At 35.9% G+C, this 24357-nt stretch overlaps 1 protein-coding gene across 4 annotated transcripts in view; it reads right to left on the reverse strand.

The window, feature by feature from the left end:
- Positions 1-10646: 10646 nt before the first annotated feature.
- LOC113643052 (synaptotagmin-2) overlaps positions 10647-24357 on the reverse strand; it is a 45300-nt gene continuing 31589 nt past the window's right edge. For 3 of the 4 annotated variants that reach the window (XM_027147058.2, XM_027147059.2, XM_027147060.2), the window contains exons 4-9: positions 22219-22350; positions 21187-21354; positions 18574-18741; positions 18218-18335; positions 17725-17858; positions 10647-12808 (exon numbers count right to left, since the gene is read on the reverse strand). In XM_027147058.2, coding sequence (XP_027002859.1) covers positions 12593-12808; positions 17725-17858; positions 18218-18335; positions 18574-18741; positions 21187-21354; positions 22219-22350 — 936 coding nt within the window. In that variant the 3' untranslated portion in view covers positions 10647-12592. The remainder of the gene's footprint in view (positions 12809-17724; positions 17859-18217; positions 18336-18573; positions 18742-21186; positions 21355-22218; positions 22351-24357) is intronic. The other variant, XM_047813842.1, reaches the window with a different exon arrangement.

Consider the following 24357-nt stretch of genomic DNA (forward strand, 5'->3'; position numbering starts at 1 on the left):
GGTTAACAGAGTAAATTTTTTTCATTACACGCTGAAGGATTTAGGTAATAAAAATGACACACCGCCCTCTGGTGTACAGGAGTGGAATCGCATCATGCATGAATACTGTATATTACGTTTGATTATTTATTAATAACTTTAAAGCTTTCTGTATTAAGGGTTGTATTTTAATTATAAAGATTTTTTTTAATTCTGCAGTAAACATAACAGCTTAACTTCAAATGGTTATAATTCTCCACAATGTGTAGACAAATGTGAAAACCAACTAAAATTCTTTCACGTTTTATGTCAGCATTCCTGTATTAGAAACAAACATTTTAATTCATTACTTTTTCCTTTCAGTAATCAACTTAAATGAAATTCTTAAAATGATCTTTTGTTGATGTTTAAAAAAAACTCCACACCGTCTCACATAGTAAACTTCAAATTTAGATGGGTTACATGTCCAAAATAACAGCAGTATTAGGCAGACTGCATCAAACCGAATGGAAAATGTACTGTAGTCACTTATTTGTTAAGCCATTAAGGGAAAGTGGTAACCTGCATTAAAATAAATCTCAGAAACTGAGATTTCCAAACTGTGCTCCAACCCTGAGTCTAATCATGTAGGTAAGGGAGGATGTGGGTGGTTGTGACTGCAATTATGTCTGTAACAATAATAAATATTTACTACATCATGCAGCACTGTGTAAAACTATATACTACTAATATTATAAGTTCACTTCATGTAGATGTTTACAACTCTATAGTTTGAGCTGTTACAGAAATCATCCTTGATTTAGCTTTCCTAGCTCGGCCATCCTGGTAACCAAAATAAATATGATTACTGGCTGCTCAGATAATCTTTATCCAGTTGTGTGGCATTATCTATTGCACAAGAGAGCTATCAATACACTGAGTTGTGTGTCACTCACCGAAGCCAAGACTGCAGGCATAAAAGCCCCTGAAACAGTTTACTTTACAGTCCTGACAGCACATCAGCAGTGTGTATCGATAATAGTTTGGAGGCTTAAAGTTGCTAAAATTGTGATTTTTTAAAATTTTTTTAGATTGAATATTGAGAATGATTTGCAGATAAATTTCGTCTCTGTTAAAATTGTTTATACTCGATTCTATTCGATTTGATTCACATTACAGTTACTCCATTGTTTACTTCATTTGATCTGTTTATTATTTTTCAGTATATTCTGTGATTATTATGTGTTTATGTCAGGCACTTTTGCTATTGGTTCTGTTAGTTATTGCAGAGTGGAACGAGGAGCAAAGAAAAACAAATTCACTCCATTACATCACTTGTATGTAATATACTGTATATATGTCAAATAAAGAACTGTGAACTTTGATTATATAATGATTAAGAATTAAGGCTAAGGATTATAAGACAAATGTAAGTAGTGAAGGTAATGACTACGTACACACTATATGTCCAGTTGTTTATTGAAACCTGATTATTACACCTACTTATAGGTCATGCTGAATGTCTTATTGCAGATATAATTTTTCTTAATAACCTTAATAACCTCCACTATTTGAAATTTTAAAAAGTTTCAACTAGATTTTAGAGCACGGATGTGAGGATTTGTGCTCATTCAGCCTCAAGAGCATTAGTGAGGTCAAGCAGTGATGTCAGATGAAGAGACCTGTCAGTGTGTTCCACTTCATCCCAAAGGTGTTCATTGCGGTTCAGGTCATGGCTCTAGTGCAGGACACTCAAGTTCTTTCACTGTATCTTTCATTTTTAGTTTCAGTGAAGAGACATTTTATCCTCACCACCCACATTTGATGTTTTGTGCATGTGCTGAGATGCTTTTCTGCTCAACATGGTTGTAAAGTATGATTCAATGAGTCTGTGTAGAGTCCGTGTCAGCTCGATCCAATCTGTCCGTTTTCTTCTGAAATCTCTTCCCACAGAACTGTCATTCACTCAGTGTTTTTTGCATCATTCTCTACAGACCGTTGTGTGTGATCCCAAGACATCAGCGGTTTCTGAAATACTCAAACCTGCCCGTCTGCTACCGATATCCATGCCATGGTTGAAATCACAGAGACTTGATGTAAACTTTGATGCTTTTATATGATTTTATTGCATTGTGTTGCTGCCACATGATAAATAAATGACATGATAAGTGAATGAAAAATAGTTTGTATTTAAAATTAAATAGTGCTCTCAAAGATAGAGGAGAAGCATCAAGTAAAGCCTTCTGTGTGAAGTTCAGAAGATGTCTTGAACTCTCAGCATGTCTAATATTCTCTCTCTCTCTCTCTCTCTCTCTCTCTCTCTCTCTCTCTCTCTCTCTCTCTCTCTCTCTCTCTCTCTCTCTCTCTCTCTCTCTCTCTCTCTCTCTCTTCAAAATTTGATGGAACAGGCCGGAAGGAATGTGTGTTAAATCTATAATGAAATCAGAAATCATGCTGACGCTCATACTTATAGGTTGTTCAGAAGCTCCTGGTTACACAAATCCCACTGACCATATACAGAAAAGAAATAATTTTATCACAAATAAATAGAATTGCTAATGAGAATTTAAAAAATGTAATGCTAAAAAGGGGGGCACGGTGGCTTAGTGGTTAGCACGTTCGCCTCACACCTCCAGGGTCAGGGTTCGATTCCTGCCTCTGCCTTGTGTGTGTGGAGTTAGCATCTTCTCCCCGTGCCTCGGGGGTTTCCTCCTGGTACTCCGGTTTCCTCCCCCGGTCCAAAGACATGCATGGTAGGTTGATTGGCATCTCTGGAAAATTGTCCATAGTGTGTGATTGTGTGAGTGAATGAGAGAGAGAGAGAGTGTGTGTGTGTGTGTGTGTGTGTGTGTGTGTGTGTGTGTGTGTGTGTGTGTGTGTGTGTGTGTGTGTGTGTGTGTGTGTGCCCTGCGATGGGTTGGCACTCCGTCCAGGGTGTATCCTGCCTTGATGCCCGATGACGCCTGAGATAGGCACAGGCTCCCCGTGACCCGAGAAGTTCGGATAAGCGGTAGAAAATGAGTGAGTGAGTAATGATAAAAAAATTAAATTATCACTTTTCTTTGGACAATTTTCATTAATCAATAGTGTTTTCATTATTTAAACAAAGGAAAGAAAATCCTTCTATGAACAGTTGTGTCCAAACTTTATATTCACATTTACACATTTGCTCATTTGACTGCTATTTTGTCCAGTAGTTAAACAGAGGATTTAAGATTGGTAAATGTTTCTATACATATTTTGTGTGATTTATTGATTTTTAATAAGTAGTCTTTTGTTTTATTGATTTAACTCAGGGGTGTCAAACTCAAATTCACAGTGGGCCAAAATATAAAACTGAGAAAGTCACGGGCCAAACTGAATATTTATTGAAAAATGAACTGCAACTGATTTGTAATGTTCAACCTTTTTCATATGGAAACAAACTTTATTTTTGCTTAAACACAGGATTTGGAAAAAAACAGAGCTTGATATTACAAACACATAAGAAATTAAATTTGAAATAAAACACACATCAGTGGGGTTCATTTCGCAAACTTTGACCATACACTTTTTGACAAACTCCCCCTCATTAAAGGGCTGGGCAGATTTTGCCATCTCTGCTGCCACAATAAAGCTTTACAGCCTTTACAGCAGCTTCACTTTTTGATTTAGCTTTCATGAACATAGTCTGCCGGGAAACCAGACTTTTTTTTCATCTCCTCCTTATACTTCTCATAATGTTTCGTTTCATAGTGTCTTCTCATGTTATATTCTTTCGTTACAGACACGTTAGCTCCGTTAGCACACAAGACAAACAGGTCTGTCCTTTATATTCGTGAACAGATAATCTGCCTCCCACCTGTCTTGAAAGCTCCTATTGTACATCGTTTGTTTGGCCGTTTTTGTGGAGGGTGGAATTAACTATTTATTACACCGCAGGCCAGAGTTTGACAGCCCTGATTTAACTGATCTGGCCATGTTTTCTGCTATTACAGAACAGCATAAGGGCATACATTGGAGAGGAGTGGAGGAAAATCAGGAGAGGAAATCATATGAGAGGGATTATTTTTTCAAATTATTTTTGTTGTTGCCTGAAACAAGGCCAACTGTCTCCATTCCCTCTTTGGTGGAATCTGCCGTATTGTACCCCAATAAAATGAGTTTTATTAACTAATTAAAAATGATCAGACTGTTTTTGAGAACAATCTAATGGCATCATGAAAGCTGCAAATTAAGGTAATTTATAGTGTATAGCCATCATGGCTCATATGGACAAAAGCAGGGTATTTAGGACAACATAAACATATGCATTTAGAAGACAAAAATATTTCATTTCAATCTGCTTTTCTGTGCAGATAACACACACACACACACACACACACACACACACACACACACACACACACACACACACACACACACACACACACACACACACACACACACACACACACACACACACACACACACACTTTAATGAACATTAATGGCATTCCATTCCATTCGACCCATAGCAGCTATAACAGCTTCAACTCTTCTATGAAGTTTAGGAGTGTGTTCACCGGAATAGTTGTCCATTCCACTAGAAGGGCATTTGTGAGGTCAGGCACTGATTTTGGACAAGAAGTCCTTGCTTACAGTCTTCACAATCCATCCCAAAGGTGAATTTCAAGGTTTATCAGGTTGAGGTCAGGACTCTGTGCAGGCCAGTTAAGTTCCTTTACATTCCACTTGTTGATGTAAGGCTGCTCGGCCATAAAAAGTCCATTCCACGAAGCTCTTTCACTGTCATTGAGCTAATCTGAAGGCCACACAGAGTTTGGATTTCTTGGCACTGTATGCATCAGCCCTACCCCACTCTGTGATTTTTACGTGGCCTAACACTTCATGGTTGAGTTGCTGTTGTTCCCAATTCCTTCCACGTTGTTATAATACCACTAACAGTTGACCGTGTAATATTTAGTAGTGAGGACATTTCATGAATGGACTTATTGCACAGGTGCAATAAGACACTAAATTCACTCCTGAACTTCTGAGAGAGACTCATTCTTTGATAAATGTTTGTAGAAGCAGTCTGCATGCCTAGATGCTTGATTTTACAGTATACACCTGTGGCCATGGAAGTGACTGGAACAACTGAATTTAATGATTTGGAGGGGCGTCTTAAAACCTTGGCAATATAGTGTATGTATGCTTTTTTCACTGAGGTGTAAAATTGTCATTGCTTACATCTACATTCACAGTGATCCAGTGATACAGTGGTTAAAATACACCTTACAGTTCTAAAAACTTTTCTTTTTTTTTTTTTATGTAAAATTAGTCATTTGTGATTTTTCCCAAATCAGATGTTCAGATTCATAAATTTAGTCAGTGGTCACAGTTTTAAAAGTGTAGAAACCTCAAATCATTTCTAGGGTCAGGGTCAGGCCTCAAATCATCAATATCATATCTGAACTGAAAATTAGACTTCAAATTTTGTCATTACCTACACGTTGATTTTGTGAGGGAAAAAATGGCTTATTTAAATCTTTGTATTCATTTTTCCAGTGGTTCTGAGATGGGAATTTATATTTCACCCACACAGCAAATTATATTCAGGAATCCTGAAATAGTTGTGTTCCTCTTTGACACTAACATATTTGTCCTTGGAAGAAAATGAAATTGTGCATGAAAAATGATTCAGAGCACGTGGCGTACTGTAGAGTGTCCAGTATTTTCCGCATCGGTGAAGCTGTACAGAAAAGTGCTACTGCCAAAAAAAAATAAAAAATCTTGACGGTGCAGAAAATGAAATTGTTCTTGTGGCCAGGTGAAGGGGAGTCGATGAGCAAAAAATAACCACAGGGTTTTTTTCTCTTTATGTGTCTGCCTCTGGAAAAGATAACCAGCACTCTGTTCAAGGTTTAATTCATTACTTGCACAATGTTCAGAGAATTATTCAGATTCTTCATTTGAAAAGGATGTTCAGTGAACGGACCTAATGTTTCCGACACAGATTAAAAGTGTGAATTAATTCTCTGCTTCTTAAATCCCATAGTGTGGCTGGATTTAACTCTTTACCTGTTCAACCCTAGGCCTATTTTTCAGCCTCTTGTTTGAAAACGACATTTAAAATGAGTATGTCTCAAAAACTACAAGGTGTATTTGAGTAATTCTGGTACTTAGAATAAGTATATACTACCAGTTCAGAGTAAGAAAAGATGGAACACAGCAAAATAAAATGAAAAATAAATAAATAAATAAATAAATAAATACATAAATAAATAAATAAATAAATAAATAAATAAATAAATAAATAAAATAATAATAATAATAATAATAATAATAATAATTACTCCGGTTTCCTCCCCCGGTCCAAAGACATGCATGGTAGGTTGATTGGCATCTTTGGAAAATTGTCCATAGTGTGTGATTGTGTGAGTGAATGAGAGTGTGTGTGTGTGTGTGTGTGTGTGTGTGTGTGTGTGCCCTGCGATGGGTTAGCACTCCGTCCAGGGTGTATCCTGCCTTGATGCCCGATGACGCCTGAGATAGGCACAGGCTCCCCATGACCCGAGAAGTTCGGATAAGTGGTAAAGAATGAAATGAAAAATGAAATAATAATAATAATAATAATAATAATAATAATAATAATAATAATAATAATAATAATAATAATAATTGAATCTGGTTGTGTTTGTATCGTCTAGTGTCTGATTGCTTGAGTCAGTTTTTCTGTCTGTTCATTTAGCCACTTTGTGTTGGAGTTGTGTTTTGTTTAGGTGGAAATGCTCATTGTAGTCTTATAGCTGAGCTTCTTCACATACTTCTGCTATGCTGCATGTGTAAATACATTCAGGCTTTGTATGCTTAAGAAAGGATTCATCATTTCTGTCCCGGCTCGCACCCAGCTTATACGGTGGGAGGGAAACAATCAGTACTGTTTGGGTCATAAGCTTATACATTCTTCTTGCTGAAAATGCTAATTATTTAAAAGTAGATGGATATAAGGCGGAAAAGATGGATATAGACAGAAATATGACAGATCTAATACATTACTGTTTTTTATTTAGTTCTGCCATGAATAAACTATTCCACATAACAGATGTTTACATACTGTAAAGTGCATAAGACGAAATAACACACAAATGAACCAGTTCATTTTACCAGATTTATACCTTGATGATAAACTGTTTTTATGTTTTGTGATAGTCCTTCATAAGTCCCTTGTTGGTCCTAATTCTTTTAAATTATGAATTTATTACAATTATTTTAAACGATTAACTTATGACATCGACTGGCTGTAAGTTGTAAAGATGATAATAAATGGGAGGACAAAAATATTCTACTGCCTATAATGAAACCAGTGTTGCAGTTATGATGCCATTATGGTTGAACATTATCAGTCTTATTAAAATAAATAAATAGATAGATAGATAGATAGATAGATAGATAGATAGATAGATAGATAGATAGATAGATAGATAGATAGATAGATAGATAGATAGATAAATAGATAAATAAATAAATAACGTTATATAAACACAATCACTTACAGACAGACAGCCTCATGAGTGATTGTCTTTTTTTTTAACAGGTTTGTAATTATCTCATATCTCATCTGTATAGCAGGCACGTTAAACAGAAAAGCTTTAGCTCAAACCAAAAACACAATTTTATGCTTCAGTCGTTTTGTATCTTGAATGTGCACTTTGATTAGACAACGTTTGCTCAGTCTGTTTGTTTCCAGTGTCGTCTCCATTGACTAGAAACAGTGAAGTGAGAAAGTAATCTACTGTGTTCATGTTCATTACACCCACTGTTGTATTATAAGTGTCTTCTCTGTCACTTCTGATGTCATGGATGTTTCAGTAAAGTGGGACTAAATAAATAAGCCCAAATTCATACCCTAACCGTGTCACTGTGTGGAATCACTGCATGGATCTACAGTCTGAGTCACAAAAAAATCAGGCAGTGCAGATTGTACAGCTATTCCTAATAAAGTGGACGGTGAGTATCTTAACGATTAATATTCTTAATAAGATTTTGACTGAAACACTATGAAATTCTAACCAAACCTTTTCGATCTTCTGTGTTATTTTAATTAATTAAATGAATTTATTTTTTGAATAATGTTGGATCTTTTGAACATTGACTGACCTTTGTATGTTTTTGAAATACAATTTTGCCTTAAATTTTGGATTTGTGTTTGTCATCATTTGTCACCTGTGTGTGTGTGTGTGTGTGTGTGTGTGTGTGTGTGTGTGTGTGTGTGTGTGTGTGTGTGTGTGTGTGTGTGTGTGTGAGAGAGAGAGAGAGAGAGAGAGAGAGAGAGAGAGAGAGAGAGAACTACTGAACAAAAGATTAATTGGATAAGAGCATCCGCCAGACACTAATGTTAATATCTTGTGATTTGTTAACTATGTACATGACAGAGTTCTTGTGTCTTACTGTTCTTGAGTTCTTCTGCGGAGGCCGTGTTTTTAGGAGTTTACTGTGGATGTGAAAGTCAAAGTGACAAATACCCTAAAGAGTAACAGAAACAATTCTGACATATGCAAGACAATCCATTTCCGAACTGTAACGCTAATCTTTGTATTTAAAATCCGATTTTCATGAATCCTAAATGAAACAGTCTGGTTAATTCAGTAGTTCTGTTCTCTGTCATGCATCACTTTTTAAACATAGAATACTTTCTTAAAATTTAAAAAAAAGGTTTTTTTTTTAAAAGACTTGAATGTCTACCAATAATGAAATCCTAACTATTAAGACTAAAACTATGCTATTAAATCAATGTAGTGGAAATTATAATATGCTAGCATTCACTTTTGGGGTTTATATATGATAAAGATGATTCAGCTCCAATAAAAAGAATATATTCTACTGTAATGCAATAACTCAATGTTATTTCTCATTTTGCAGACATTACATAAGACCATATCCCATGTCCCTTTAGTTTATACAGTAGGAATGTAGTTAAAAACTGACATACTACTCCACGCAAAGATATTTAAAAGGCTTTATTTCATATGATTAGCTAGTTGATAACCAATGAATGAATCTGCATGTAGACCTTTTTTTAAGTGGCTGGTATCTCTTCAAGTACTGACATTATTGGTTTACAGAATGACAATAACCTACAGGAGTAGCAAAGGCTTATCTTCTGGTAGTAAATGGGATCCTCTGTAAGAGATAAAAGCATGCCAAAGCATCCACAAAAGGAATCACTGACACGGGTACCTCTACACGAGACACAATGGACGAGGACGAGCAGGTCTTTGGAAACGTCTTTACATGGGTCCACCATGAAATGAATACAGAGAACAAGGGTGTTAGATCATGTTAGTAAGCATGTGTAGACATTACGGTGTAAGCAACGTGTCTGCTGTCAATATGGGCCGGACAGGTGGTGAAATTAAATGTCTCAGCATGGGCAAGGGGCCAGTCATCTGGCATCCAGTGTCCCAGGGAAGACTGGGATTTTGTTGTCTGCTTGGCAGGGGTGTAATGATCCCCTGTAGCTTTTCAATCATGGTCACACACACAAAAACAAACAAAAAAAAGATGATGAAGACATTTTTTCTTCATTGGTCCTATTGCAACGTCCTAAGCAGCAGCACAGACGTCCATGGCAGCTGGACAAGACTTAAAGAGCAAATGTTCCAGACACAAAACAAACGTTTGATGGAACTTCAGAAAACAAGACTTTCAAGATGAAAAAAGAAATAAATAAACCAATAAATAAAATCCATTTTCTAGACTTTCCATGATGCAAAGCATGAAACCAAAGACAAGGCCTGTTAGGGGTTTTTGGACTCACTCCATACACACAAGTTGAAAATAAAAGAAATTGCTTTTTCACAGTAGGCTAGTCACAGATTTTCCACCCCAAAGACAGACATGAAACTGTCCTCATTTTAATCTTGTAAAAAGGCCCACACATAATGGCGTCATTCCTACATAAAGTAATGCGTAGGCTCGTTCAAAGAAATCATCGGATGTCAGGAAGAAAACAAAGGATCACATGTTACATTAAATAACAGGTTTTTACAACAACATTTATGTATTAATAATCTATAGTGAAAGGTTTTCTTCTCATCGGTTTTAAGACACTCATAAATGTCTGTCAGCCATCTGGCAAACCTTCAAACCTTGATTAATGTAAATACTTTTGACACACACACACTCACACGCAGGCATACACTAACATAGACACACATTGCATAAGAAAATCATGCCACTGTTACATGTGGATCACTAGAACTGTACTTGTTCTACTAATCATATCTTTTTGCAAGCATTTGTGTACTGATTAATGTAAAACACCAAATCAATTTGTTTTGGATTACACAGATGTAGGGATAGCTACTACTAACATACGAACACTCTATGACTAACAACATGTGCGCATGAAGCATGGCTTTAGCGTGAATTGAATCCTGTGATCTGCTGATTAAAATAAAAGAAACCATTATACTGCCTTTCAACAGACAGCTACTTATATATGTATATATATTTTAAATCTCACATTTCACATCTTTTAAATCAACAGGATGTACAAAGAGTGTGTGATCTTTTTTTTTTCCTTTTTTTTTGTCACTGAGGTACATGTTCTCATTCTACGATTATTAGGTTTTGTGGAAAAGGGACCACACATATGGCTTCTGACTTAGCTTTCCTTACTGTAAATGCACACAGGTTTCTTTAACCAGAAAAACACTGAAAAATAAAATTTAGCATTGTATTCACAAACATAACATAACAGAACATAACATAACGTAACGTATCGGACAGAAAAACAGAAAAGAAATAACAAAGAAATGTTGATTGGACATCAAATGACCATAAAGAAAGCATGACAAAGCTCACAAATCAACAATCAAATCACAAAACACAACCACAATAAATATGGCACATTTGAATAAAACAAAATTTGCACACAGCTCTGAGTAACACTCCGAGAAAAATAAAGTAACCTGAAAGGCTTTAAATCTCCAGCTAAAGATTTACAGTAATTCCTATACCCGCTTTGGGGAATTTAATAAAATGTGCAGTCGTTGTATTTTTCCTCTACGTTTTATTATCAAAATGACAAATGCCACACATACACAATATATGCTCTATCTTCAAAACATGCTTCTATGTACATCAAGGTATAGACACATGCTGTATTAACAAAGTTTTATCAACGCATATGTACAGCACAATTAGGGGAGGGCAGAGGGAAAGAAGTGGCCGTTAATGGATTGAACTAAGTGTTGCCTATCACCTCGATTTCTAACATAAAAGAACGGAGATAAGACAATGTTTGTCGAATCTCAGGTGAACTGCGTCCCTTCATATTAAACCTGCTTTATTACTTTGGCATTTCGAATGGCAAATGTTTTCTGACTGAATGGCGTTGAATGGGTTTGTCTGGGATTGTAGGCAAATTTCCTTCAAACAAACAAGGCAGTGAACTAATCAGAGGCTCAAATTGTGTCATTATATATATTACACCAATCAAGAAAATGGAAAATGGATTTGAAGCTTCTGTAAATTAATGGCCGTACTCGGCGATGGCAATCGATTTGTTCTTATAAAGCGTTCTTGGTCAGTTCAAGTGGATTGTAAATGGTATGTTAATATAAGTAAATTTAGTCCTTATTGAATAAGGCAATATCACCAGGATAATCTCTGGTAAAATCCTTACAAAAATCTCTACTATCTAATCCTTTCTAAATCAGATTTAAAGGGTATAGGTTTAGTGTATACTACTATTATTAATTTTGTGTTATTAGACTGTTTTTCAACAGGTAGCACACCATGTTAGCTGTAATGCTTTCAAAAATAAATAAATAAATAACTAAATAAATAACTAAATAAATAACTAAATAACTAAATAAATAAATAAATAAATAGATAGATAGATAAAAACAGTAGCCCTGGTTCTTCCTTCGTCTCAAAAGTACATTTAACCTTTAGATTTTCTAAAAGCTAAAGTCGAGTCTAGCAGCCGTAAGAATTTACATACACCATGTAAACAATTTCATTGGACGTACCTTACTTCTCATGAGCAATATAAAGCTAGCAGTGTATCGTTAAATTGTGTAACTTGTATATATTGCCTTAAATCCCAGCACAGAGAACCAGTTAAAAGCCTTGTAGTGTCAAGGCTAGCCATCATTTACTGAAACCTATAAATATTGATACATAAGGTGTGAAAATATAGAATATAATATAATTGTTTATATATGTTATTACTGTATTATTTCATTATATTTTATCAGGTAGTCAGATTTTTTAAGCAATTTCTTGCTCTTATATACACGCAATGATATTATTTCATTGAATCAATTTGCTTTGTTGATGGTAACTGACCAGAGAAGATGAAGATTGCATGTCTATGTAATGAAAGCATATGTGCAAATATCCCTCTGCTTTGGAATGACAAAACTTGTCTCCTTCAACCACGCTTCCACTCAGTACACAGTACACTACAGGATGAACCGTTTTTTTGGGGAGACATGGCGTTTTCACATTCAGCAATGTTAACTTTTTCAAGTACATTATTCTGAACATTATTCGGAGTAGGTATGGGCAGTGGTTGGTCCGTGTTCATGCAGTGGTGGCTGGGTTTGGATGGGTTGAGGAGGGAGGTTAGTTGATTAGTTGAATTAGTAGAGCGGTGAAGTTACTTCTTGGCATGGAGACCAGCCAGTGTGGCGTCTATGTCCTCTTCCTCTTTCAGGGTGTGCCACTGAGCGATAGGGCGACGTGGATTGGCCAGCATGTCAGACCAATGCTTCAGCTCTGTGCCCGAGGCCTTGCTGCCAATGAAGAGCTTTCCAATGGCATCATTCTTACCGATTTTGTCGTAGTCAAAGACGGTGACCACCACGAGGATTTTCTAGGTAGCAAGAAAAAGACAGCATTAAAATTCATTTAAAAAAATACTTTTTTTTCAAACATTTAAAATTGGGACTGGGCTAACAAACCATTCGCCCTATCATTACAAGTTCACAAGTGGCCAGTCTGCGAGCTAGTTTATGCGGAAAAAGATGAGTAACACTTTCCTCAAAGTGTGTGATGAAGTTTAAAAATATGGAGCTGGCTGGCTTCATCTGTCTCAGAGGAAGTACCTGTTTGCCTTCACCCTTCTCAGTTGGCAGCTTTCATATAATATAAAGGTCTGGATGGTGGGTGGAAATTGCAGGTGACCAAATTAGGTAGAAAAAAGGTAGAAAAGGGTAGAAAAAGGGTAGAAAATAGGTAGAGACCTACATGGAATATCACAGTATTAAAAAAAAATCATTTCCTATGCATAAAATATAGAAGTCTTAAACACACTAAATACTGGGATACATGGCTACCAGTCTGTGCAATAGGAAAACTTTCGCCCTGTTGTCAGGAGATCATGGGATTGAAATAGAGAAGATAGCACAGCCATCTGCGGCCAGGGTCCAAGGGAATAATATTGGTTGTTTTGTCTGGGTGGGAGGGACGGCATTACTCTCTCAATCAGAGTGACACTAACCAAGAATCAGGTGTCTGTCTGCCGAAGCCGATGGCTAGAGCTTTCTTCAAAGTGTGTGATGCAATTAAAAATGATGCCGCTGACTGGCTTCACGTGTCTCAGAGGAGCATATGTTAGACTTCACCCTTCTCAGCTGGCAGTTTTCTTATGATTGGGAGAGCTGACTGGTCTGTGAAATTACAGGCAACCGAATTGTGGAGAAAATGATACCTAGAGGGAGTGGGATAGAAAATCAGGTGTATTCACTGCTCAAATGCAGTCACACCTACAATTAACAATATATTTTGTGTAGGCTTTGATTAAAATGTAATGTTAAAAGGGATGTTTTGCTAAGTGCAATGCAGAAACAGACAGAATTTGACCAAGAGATGATTATTATAAGATAATAAGATGTGCTGGTTAATATTTCCTTGTTTGTAATTTAAAATCAATCAGTGATTGTATATACATGACACATCTTAGGATACTTCTGCCCCACAATCATCTGATTGTGGGAAAGCCAGAAATTGCATGGAAGTTGCTTCACATGTGCTATACTTCAGTGTAGGGGAAATATATAAAGAATAAGCCAAGAAAAATGGCGGCATCCATCACTCATTGATGGTTGTGATGTATCTGATATATCCAAAGCGTCACATTTAAAGTGTCTGTAGACAAAAATCATTTAGCTGAAAGGATCCTCACAGGAATTGAAACTGTACACATTGTTTCCCTCTCCAGGTCATGCCCCAGCTGATAGCACAAATTTATCAGTATTAGTTTCTGGAATCGACTGCTGCTGATAAGCCATTTGGAGATTTCAGGAAAAAAAAAAGTACTGACCCTGAAAAATTCCCTCTGAATCGCACAATGAGCAACAACCTTCAGCAAAGTGAGATAAGCCATGCTGCAGACTTGTTTTATTAACACTAATAACTTCCAAAAGTTATTCAATGTCATAGCAGGACATGCTCAGGATCTAAGCTATATAAAGAGTTCCAGATCAAAGATAATACAATTGCACCATTTTATTTTTACTTTTGTGTGCTAGTAAAAATAATTAAAAACTAAACACTCGTTCTATTTGATAAATTCTTATTTAACGGTTTATATAAAATTCACACACAGAACTTTGCATAAGCATTGTTAATAAATTAAAGTTTTAACCAGCATATAAACATGTCTGCAGTGGGTGGTGAAGCCAAGCAAACTTTTTTCAAACTTTTGCAAAGACACTTAGTTGTCACCTTCCGTCAGAGAAAGCAGCATGCTTCAATCAAATCTTTAGAACAGAAAACCATGTGGGTTTGTTTTTCACTGACGCATGGATATCTATAGACATCTCAATGCCTTGACACCCTGTCCAGATTCCCCAAGCAGGATTCAGGTTGAAGAGAAGTAAACTCACTTATTTCTAATAATAATAATACTGTGTGTATTATTCGAATAACTGCATTAAACATTGTTCTTCTGATCCCTGCTACTGCTGTAATGATTCTTGCTGAATTTCTTTCATGCTATAAGGATTTAACATTCATGCTGGTACCTGTTAACTGAAAATAATGTCCATTTGTGTTTCAATGTGATGTTGTTTTCTTTAATCACAATCACACACTTAACTTAATATGCTTCACTGCTTTGTGTCTGTGGATCTGTAATTAAGGTTTCTAATCACAGTCATTTTTTTTTCCTATATAGTTTTGTTTACACCTGAGCACTGCATGCTAAATTTTGACTGTGTAATCAGTGAAACTGGCCACACTCCCAAACACCCATTTGCTGTTATTAAAAAAAACTCCTGTGACACAAATCTCAGCTTCCGTAATGAATGAACAAAATGAGTAAAATTCATCACTGTCACCACATAGTCTCCTTTTCATCCAAAAACAACGATATGCTGCTTAAAACCCCAGATAAACTTTTTTTTTACTGACTCAAGCACCATCTCTGATCTTATCGCTAAACCTAATGTATCTTCCTGCCTGCTTGATCTTGCTGTTGCTCTGTTCCTTAAAAAGTGTCTCTGTCATCTCCATACCCACCTGTCATCTCATTAAGATGCGACTTCAGTCAGGATGTGTCACTACTGCTCTTAAAACCGCAATTGCCTAAAACCATTTTTACGAGATCACATCTTGTACCTGTCTTACTTGAAAGCTGACCTTCCCTGGCTAAATTGCGGGGATGATTTATACCCTCACAGACACAAACATTCCTAAATGATAATCATCTTTCTGAAAAGCTTCTCTCTGGTCTCGTCTCTGACTCTGAGGTCATCACTATTCTATATCTTTATGACCACTTTGCTGTCTTCAATACAATACATCACAACAACATAATTTACCTTTTCTCAGCTGCTGGTGTTAAATCTTAAATCCTATCTTATAAACACACATCTTTTTTGTTACAATCAGGAAACAAAACTCTGTCACTGCTACAATAGCCTGTGGTGATCCCCAGGGATCAGTTCTTGGCTCTCTCCTTTTCATTATTTTCTTGTTTACTTGAATAACATTATGCAGGATCACAATTTGCTTTCATGGTTTTGCTGATGATACCCAGATACCTTCCTTTATGAGCTATAGTCGCTATAATAGCTTTAGGTTTGCCATGTACAGATTTGCACTCAAGTATCCATCACTGAACAAGTGGTAACTTCATGTTAAACCTAAAATACATTTCCTGGTTATGCAATAGCAATTTTTGAGTACACAGTCATAAAAGTCATGTTTTATACCAATCAGGTTTCCTTCTTCATACCATCTCAGTGAGATTTTCCTTGTCACTCTGGCCTCTGGCAGCATGCTCATTAGAGATACATTTAAATTTTACATTTATATGCTGTAGTAGGAGTCAAGTAAGCCATCTATGCCATTGGGATTTTTCATAACACAAAGATTTTTCCTTGTTGCCTTGCTCATTGGGGATAAATTGATATTTAAAATGTATATCAATTCATTCAAATTCTTTTGTGACCATGTATATTGCTAAAAGCGCTATACTGTACAAATAACATTTAAATGATCTGAATATCATACCCCAGGTATATATGGATAAAGTGCAATCTTAAGTGTTAAAACTGAACACTGATAAAAGTGAAGTTTTCATTTTTAGTTGAAAGCTTTAAAATCCAAATATCACACCATTAGCATTAACATGCTAACATTAGATTGGATTGGACATTAGGACATCTTAAACTAATTTAGGACATTTGAGCGCTCACTAACAATGAAAAACATGATACAAATATGGTCCATGCATTCATTACCACTTGCTTGTTATTCCTGTATGTATCCTGTCTGAAACATACAGCAGGTCACTCACTGCGAAATCTGCTTATATCTCTCCTATAATCTATAAATTACACTGGTTCCTGGTTTCAGTCAGCATCCATTACAAATCCTTGCTCTAGTAATGGTCCATATTACCTCCTGAACTCCTCCATCATTACCCCTCTACGCATGCTTTCAGGTCTCCTGATACCAGCGTCTTATCATATAAACTTCGAACACAAGACCTCGATCTCTCCAGAAGTGTAAACTAATCGAATTTATTTAGATTTTATTAAGTTCTGAATAATAAGTGTGTAAGCTATTTTCTTCAGTACCAAATCTGTACTTTAGTAATCATTACAGTTAGGTTAAAGTTACAGTTATGGTCATTACAGTTAGGGTCGTATTTCATCATATTAGGGTTTTTTAATTTTCCATTTTAAAACTGTCTCTTGCATTTATAGCACATTGCTACTACTTTTGACAGCAAAAACAAAACACAAGCATAAACAAAACTCAGGCATAAAGGCAAGGTATTGTACTCCAGACAGTCCTCTGTTTTTTTTTAACTGTACTCTCACTACACTTAAATATTTAACCTATGAACTTTTTATTTATTTTATTTTATTTCAAAGATTATTTTGACTCCATAAATGTGAATAAATGTAAATAATCATAATAATAAATATAATTTTTTTTAATTCTTTTTTTTCTGTTTGTTGTTGTTATAAAGCAACTCTTAGGTTTATACTTCTAATAAAAAAAATAATAAACACATTTATAATAATAATAATTATTAGAAGTAGTATTACTAGTAGAAGTAGTATGTATGTATGTATTTATTTGTTTATTTATTTATTTATTTATCTATCTATCTATCTATTATAACTTCACATATCTCAAGAGGAGCAGTACATAATTTTGGGTAAGATTTATCGAAAATTAGATGCGGAATTCTGTCAGTGCACCCTAACAATATTTCATTCGACAGAGATGATTATACTCTGTGTTTTTACAAAGTTTGTTGTAAGATCATACCTGCATCTGCTCCAGTGGGATCTCAAAGCTGAAAGACTCATTATAATACGGGTTCAGCGTATTCTTCTTCACTGTGGTCTTCTTCTTCTTTAGACGCTTGCCATTCTGTAGCAGTTGGATCTTCACATATGGATCTGCCCAGAGATTCATCCCAAACAGCTATTAACTAAACATATTTTTTGAATTTCTAGAACTCAAAACAAAGTAGTCATGTTTCATTCAGTTTAGTAAGAAAAATTGCAAACAAATCTTGAAGAAATTCAGAAATGTGTTTCTACCTATTGCCTTATCTTTAAATGGAAAGTAATTATAAAGTAATAAACTGTGATTAGAAAAGTTTAATTGACTTCCTAAACCTATTCAAGGGTTCATTCCTGATTCCATTTTCACCAGTCAATCAGTATTCCTTAACAGAAGGACGATTTTGAAATAATCTTCTCAACTGTGATTACAAACTCCTCATACAACAACCTGATTAGGCCATTTCTCTCACCGGATAATCCACCCACATCCATTTTCTTCAGGTTTTTGGCCTCCAGAATGCAGACAGTCAGCTTACCGGCAGTGGGGACATACCTCAGTGAAATGCAGATATCACCAAGCTTCTCTGGCTATAGAGCAAAAAAGAAAGGAAAATAGAATATTGCTCGCACAACCACTAAAGAAAGGAGATTTTTGAATGCCTCCTAATCTTATTCTGGGCTGTCAGATAATGATAATCACTAACTTTGTCAAAGGTGGTGGATGTAAAGAAGATTGAATGAACAAAAATAGTAATATCTAGGCTTCATTTCAATTTCATTGTATGAATTTCAGATTAAGTCAAAAGAAGGACATCAGACAGTTCACCTCTTCCTTCTCAGCACTATCCAGGTCTTTCCATTCCTCAATGGGTTGTCCCAAATCCACTGTGTTCATGGGCAGTTTGACTTCACCAATGATGTCGTGCTTGGAGAAACGATCGTAATCATAAACAGACATAACCAGAGTTTTTCCTCCCAGCTCCTGATAGGGCACCTAAAGAGAAAAAAATATATTTTTGTCTTATAGAATCAAGGTCAAATGTCTCCAAACTGAACAAAAATCTGTACCAAATTATCAAACCCTAACACCGAACAAAACTGAACAGTTAGTTCATAATTGGGGGCAGAGTGGCGTAATGGTTTAGTAGTTAACACATTTGCCTCATACTTCAGCATCTGTGTGTGTGTGTAGTTTGCATATTCTTCTTATACCTCAGTGGTTTCCATCTAATACATTGAGGGACCCCCCCCCCCCCCCCGTCTAAAGACATGTGTTGTAGGTTGATTGACATCTTTAAATCGGCCGTAGCGTGTGACTGTGTGTAAATGTGCCCTTCATTAGACTGGCATCCTGTCCAGGGTGTACCCTTCATTGTGCCTTAATCAGTCTCCCAGAATAGGCAACAGTGTGTATGAAATTATACATGAGATAAATTAGGTTAATATATAAAAAAATTGAAAAACCTATATTGCTACACTTACACTAGACCTCTCAGTTATGCTTTAATTAATTTTCTGTTTGAAGGATAATGCCTTACCTCAGCTGACAGATTTCACCTTGTTGGTTAAATCAGCATGTCAGGGAATTGTGTCTTTATGTTTTTGTGTCTTTTCATGTTTATTCCTATTGTGCACAATTATTTCCTTAGAAAATTCATAAGCACATAAATCTGTAAATGGCTCAGGATGCACATGGACTTTCACAAGGCCATACTTTCACTTTTGCATTCAGAGTTATTAATGCCACATTCAGTACAGAACACATATAAATTTAGTATTTTTTTTTTTTTTAAAAAGAGAGTAAGTTAAAAAAAAAACTAGCCTCATTTCAGCCTAATCTTTACTGAACATCATTATCTAGTTTGGCTTCACAAAATATTAAGTATGCTGTCAGGACTGCAGATTCTGACTTAACACATTAGTATTAGTGGACAATGTTTTACATGAATTTATTTTCTTCTCTGGCACGCTTGCTGTCTTTTATCTATAAACACAAGGCTGGAATGTAGTTATTTTAATACGTACAGTCAGCTTTTCTCTCAGTCCAACAATGCTTAGAAGATGAAGGCATCGTTTCTGTCCCAGATCGTTTCTCTCAAAGCCAGTCAGTGAGTTTGAGCTGTACAGCCAACCACCGGAGACCCTTCTGTTCCCTGTGTAGCTAATTAGTGACTGCATGCAGCTATAGCTCATTTCTGCAGCTACAGATCACAAATGCCAGCAGTGCTGAAGAACTCAGAGAACTGTATCGGCACAATGGTATTTTTGGATTGTTTACTGCCATGATATTTTTTTTAAAAAGGAAAACATTAACAATATGCACATACTCAGAATAGCTTAGTTTTAGAATAGCTTAGTTTTAGAATAGTATAATATAGTTATGGTGGCTGCTGATTCATCAATCTATAGACAAATGGGTTTTGACCAAAACTGAGGCTTTTTGTCCGTAATAAACTTTGACATCTTCTTTATGAAAACAGAATTTCTATCCTTGTCATAAAAGTCTGGCTGCAAAGATTACAACGTCTAACACTTTCACTAACAACTGAATTAAGACACAATAATGAGGTTTATGTTTAGTGACTCATGTAATGAGATAGACATTGTTGTGGATTTGGTGTGTGACCTAATATATATTCATTACTTGATTTAAAAAAAGAGAGAGAGAAAGAAACCATTTTTTACAGGGCATCTGTTTTTTTTTTTTGTTTTTTGTTTTTTTACAATGTTCCAAGTGCCAGTGAGTTTGTGGGTTCACAGAAAAAAAAACATGTTCATTAATGCATTCAGTGATGCATTTACAACACTTAGATTATCCTAAATATTTGCCTGGTCCTGATTTGAAAAAAAAAAACAAAAACTATTAAATCTCTATTATCTCTAATGTGAGTGAATAAAAGGGATAAGCTCTAAACTGAAAAACAGTTTCAACATTTCACGTTAATGTTACTTTCCATAAGTATATTGGGTTACAAATGTAGATGTCAAAATGTACAACATTTTTACCATGTGAAGGTTTTCCATGGCTGCCACACATATATCTGTGGAACGTTCTGAGGGTGCTTTGGGAAATTCACATCTAATTTAAGCTCTCTACACTATACATAGTAAGTATAAAGGCTTCTTTTCTCCTCTACTGTAGGACATACAGGAGCATGGGAAGCTCCCCTGGTGGTAAATTCATTACATTAGCACAGTTCAACAATAGACATAAAGTCATGCAAATCAACACTTACTCTTACTCTCAAATCTTTTATGATTCGTATATATGACTCACATTCCTAACATCTCTGTCTCTCTCTCTCTTTCTTTCTTTCTTTCTTTCTTTCTTTCTTTCTTTCTCTCTATCTCTCTATCTCTCTCACTCTCTCTCTCTCACTCTCTGGAAATTCATAGAAATAATGTTTACTTTCACAATCAGAAAAAAAGAAGAACATACCTTGAAAACAAAAGTCTCGTTGAATACAGGATTCAGTGTCTTTTTGTGCACCTTGGTGTCAAATTTCTTCTTTTTGTCAGGGAGGAGAAAGACTTTAACGTAAGGGTCAGAGGTTCCTCCAGAGTCCATTGAAATCAGGTCAGCACACTGTAAGATCCCCACTGTCAGCTGGCAAATGAATCAGTTGAAGAGAAGGAGAGAAAGACTTTAGAAGGACAGTCCCAAATGAATTTGCTACATTTTCAGAATGTGTAAAATTAGTCAAATGTATAGATATATAGACAGACTTTATTGGGAACATATGCAGATGTCTAAACAGCCAATCCTGTGGTACGATGTATACAATCATGCAGATACAGGACGAGAGCTTAAGTTAATGTTCGCATCAAACATCAGAATGAAAAATCTCTGTGAATTTGGCAAAAGCACGGTTGGTTGAGGTATTTCACATACTCAATTTTTATTTATAACAGACTCTAGCATTTACACACAAATGAACATCCGATACACAGCAGTTCTGTGGCACCTCATTGATGAGAGAGGTCAGAGGAAACTGGTTCAAGCTCACTGGGAGGAGAAGGTACTCATATAATTACTCTCTACAACCATGGTTAGCAGAAAATCATCTCACAATACACAAGCTAAATCTTAAGGCAGATAAGATTTAAGAACGGCAGCATGAGGCAACATCAGGGACCTCTCTCATAGCAAAGAACACGATTCAGAGGTTACAGTGGGCACAGAAACTGGAAATTGAAACTGGACTGTTGAAGATGGAAAAAATGTTTGTAAAGATTTCTGTGAAGATGTTTTTCCTTTACTGATGTTTGAACAGTGAAACTCTAGCTCTTGCTCTTTGTATCATCTTATGCATGTGCATCTTACGCTGAATGGATAACTACGTGAATGTGCAGGTGATCCTTTTAAATCGGACAGTATTTACATGGTTTGACATGACACTTCCTACTTGATGTCAATAAAATGGAATGCCTTTAAGACCTTTAGACAAGTCAGAGATAAATTTTTATGAACCTTATTGTCCTGGAAGTCGTAATCCAAAGAATATTGCAGCTTGCCCAGTTTCTCCTGCTCCTTTTCCTCTTCTTCTTTCTCTTCCTCAGTTAAACCGGTCTCTCCGTCCTCGTCGTCGTCGTCCTGTTGTTTCTGGAAGAGGAAACATTTGGATATGGAGTTAGAAAAGGATTTTGAATGGAAATTTTTATGCTTCCTGTCTGCAGCATGCCACAAGCTCAGGGTTCCTGTTAGCCTCTCGGTGCAGTAGGGTGTAAGTGTGCTCCTACCGGCCTCCCCTAACCATACACCTGTCACAGCAGCCTCGTACCAATGCAGTCATTCAGGGCTGGGTGTTGCAAAGGACTTAAGCTCACAATTTCTTTTGGTGACACTTTTTTCATGGATGTTCAGTAGAAATATCGCACATACAGTATATCGATGTTTCTATCTTCAGGGTTTAATGGAAAACCCAGAATGCTAACTAACCATGAATGGAAGCTAGCAGTATTGAGCATTTTTGAATTATAAACACAGATGATTTATGGATTTTATCTAACACTTTTGAAACATGTACTTAATCTGTTTAATGATATTTTATATTCTTTTACATCATCAGCAAAACCATCCAATCCTACTTACCATGCTTTAAGATGTTTGCTGTTGTTGTTGTTCATATTCATGTTCATGTTCATGTTCATCATTAAACATCATGTTTTCAAGACCAAATTAAAGGTATAAGTCCATAAATTGCTGTTCAACATTGCTGTGTATAATTTAGTCCTGCCTGGCCCATTTTCTCATGAGCATGATCTAATTCACTGATATGCAGTAATACTCAGAGGAATAACCAGTGAGGAAAAATGCTTTATAGTGAAATAGATATTTCTGGATGATAAAGTGCTGACCTGTAATTTTTCTTTCTTTTTTCTCTATATTTTTTATTTTCATTTTTTTCAACAATGACCATATGCAGAATTAAAGAACATGAATAATTTCTTTTGGAACTTTGTATATGTATATAATAAATTAGCCATTACATTTATTAATGGCTAGATAAAAAGAGCTATTTAACTTTTCAACATTTATTTAACTTATATCAGATTTATATGTATATAACAATTTTTTAATTCCATGTGAGTGTAAACTAAAAATTGAAGATATAACTAGAAATATTAGCTGAGTGGGTCTCTTGTAGAACATAAGTTAAATGGACAGCCATCAGAAATCATTTATCCTTTAGGATTTTAGGTGTAAAATAATAGGAACCCATTATGATTGGGTTAGTGGGAATATGAGTGCTTTGTGGATTTAGAAGATGAGGCTGATGTGTGCATTGTTGTTGTTTATGTGTGCTCCTAGCAGAGTGCCACCAAAAAAATTGTCAGTCTCAAGCCCATTCCTAATGATCTTCCTATAGCAGAAAATTAAAGGGCACAGCACAGTGCTACAATTCCTCAAATACTGCAATGTTCATTTGCATGTTGTCTACCCACCCATTTAACCTGACTTTAAAATAAGCATCGTCAGCCTGTTATTTACTTTTTCAAATTTTCCCATAAAATAGCTATGCCCTTTAACACATGCATCCACTGTTATGGGTCTTATGGGTTGCCTTTAACTCAAGAATCCATAACCTGTCAGTATTAGTGAGTTATTTCATTCGCATGTCATCAAGTTTACTCTGCTCGTTATTGTACAATTCATGTCATCATTTGCATTGTAACTTTCCTGTGTTTTTTTTTCTTTGTGTTTTGCTTTCTTGTCAAGCAATGACAGCAAAAGACTTTAAAAAAAAAAAAAAAAAAAAAAACAAGGAAGTTACAATGGCCATTCTGCCAAACCCTGACCAAATCCCATATGGCTCCTTATTAGAAATAAAGTACACTACATAGGTTCTAGAAAATTTTTGCTATGTCCAAAACCATGTAGTATGAAGTTTTGTACACAGCCAGGAATTTGCACCTTATGTAGTGCACTAAATGCTCAACAGGGAGCCATTTGGTATTCAGCCGCTGCCCCGCACGGCATATGCTAGCACTCGGCGGCCAAAGAGCTGAGCCGTTCGTCCGTTCACCTACCGTAGTGCCGCCAGCCATGAGCGCCACGCAAAGTGGCACGCACACACAAGACACAAAGCGGGAGGGAAGGGAGCAGAGA

This window comes from Tachysurus fulvidraco, chromosome 5 (genome assembly GCF_022655615.1).
Source record: "Tachysurus fulvidraco isolate hzauxx_2018 chromosome 5, HZAU_PFXX_2.0, whole genome shotgun sequence".
Taxonomy (NCBI): domain Eukaryota; kingdom Metazoa; phylum Chordata; class Actinopteri; order Siluriformes; family Bagridae; genus Tachysurus; species Tachysurus fulvidraco.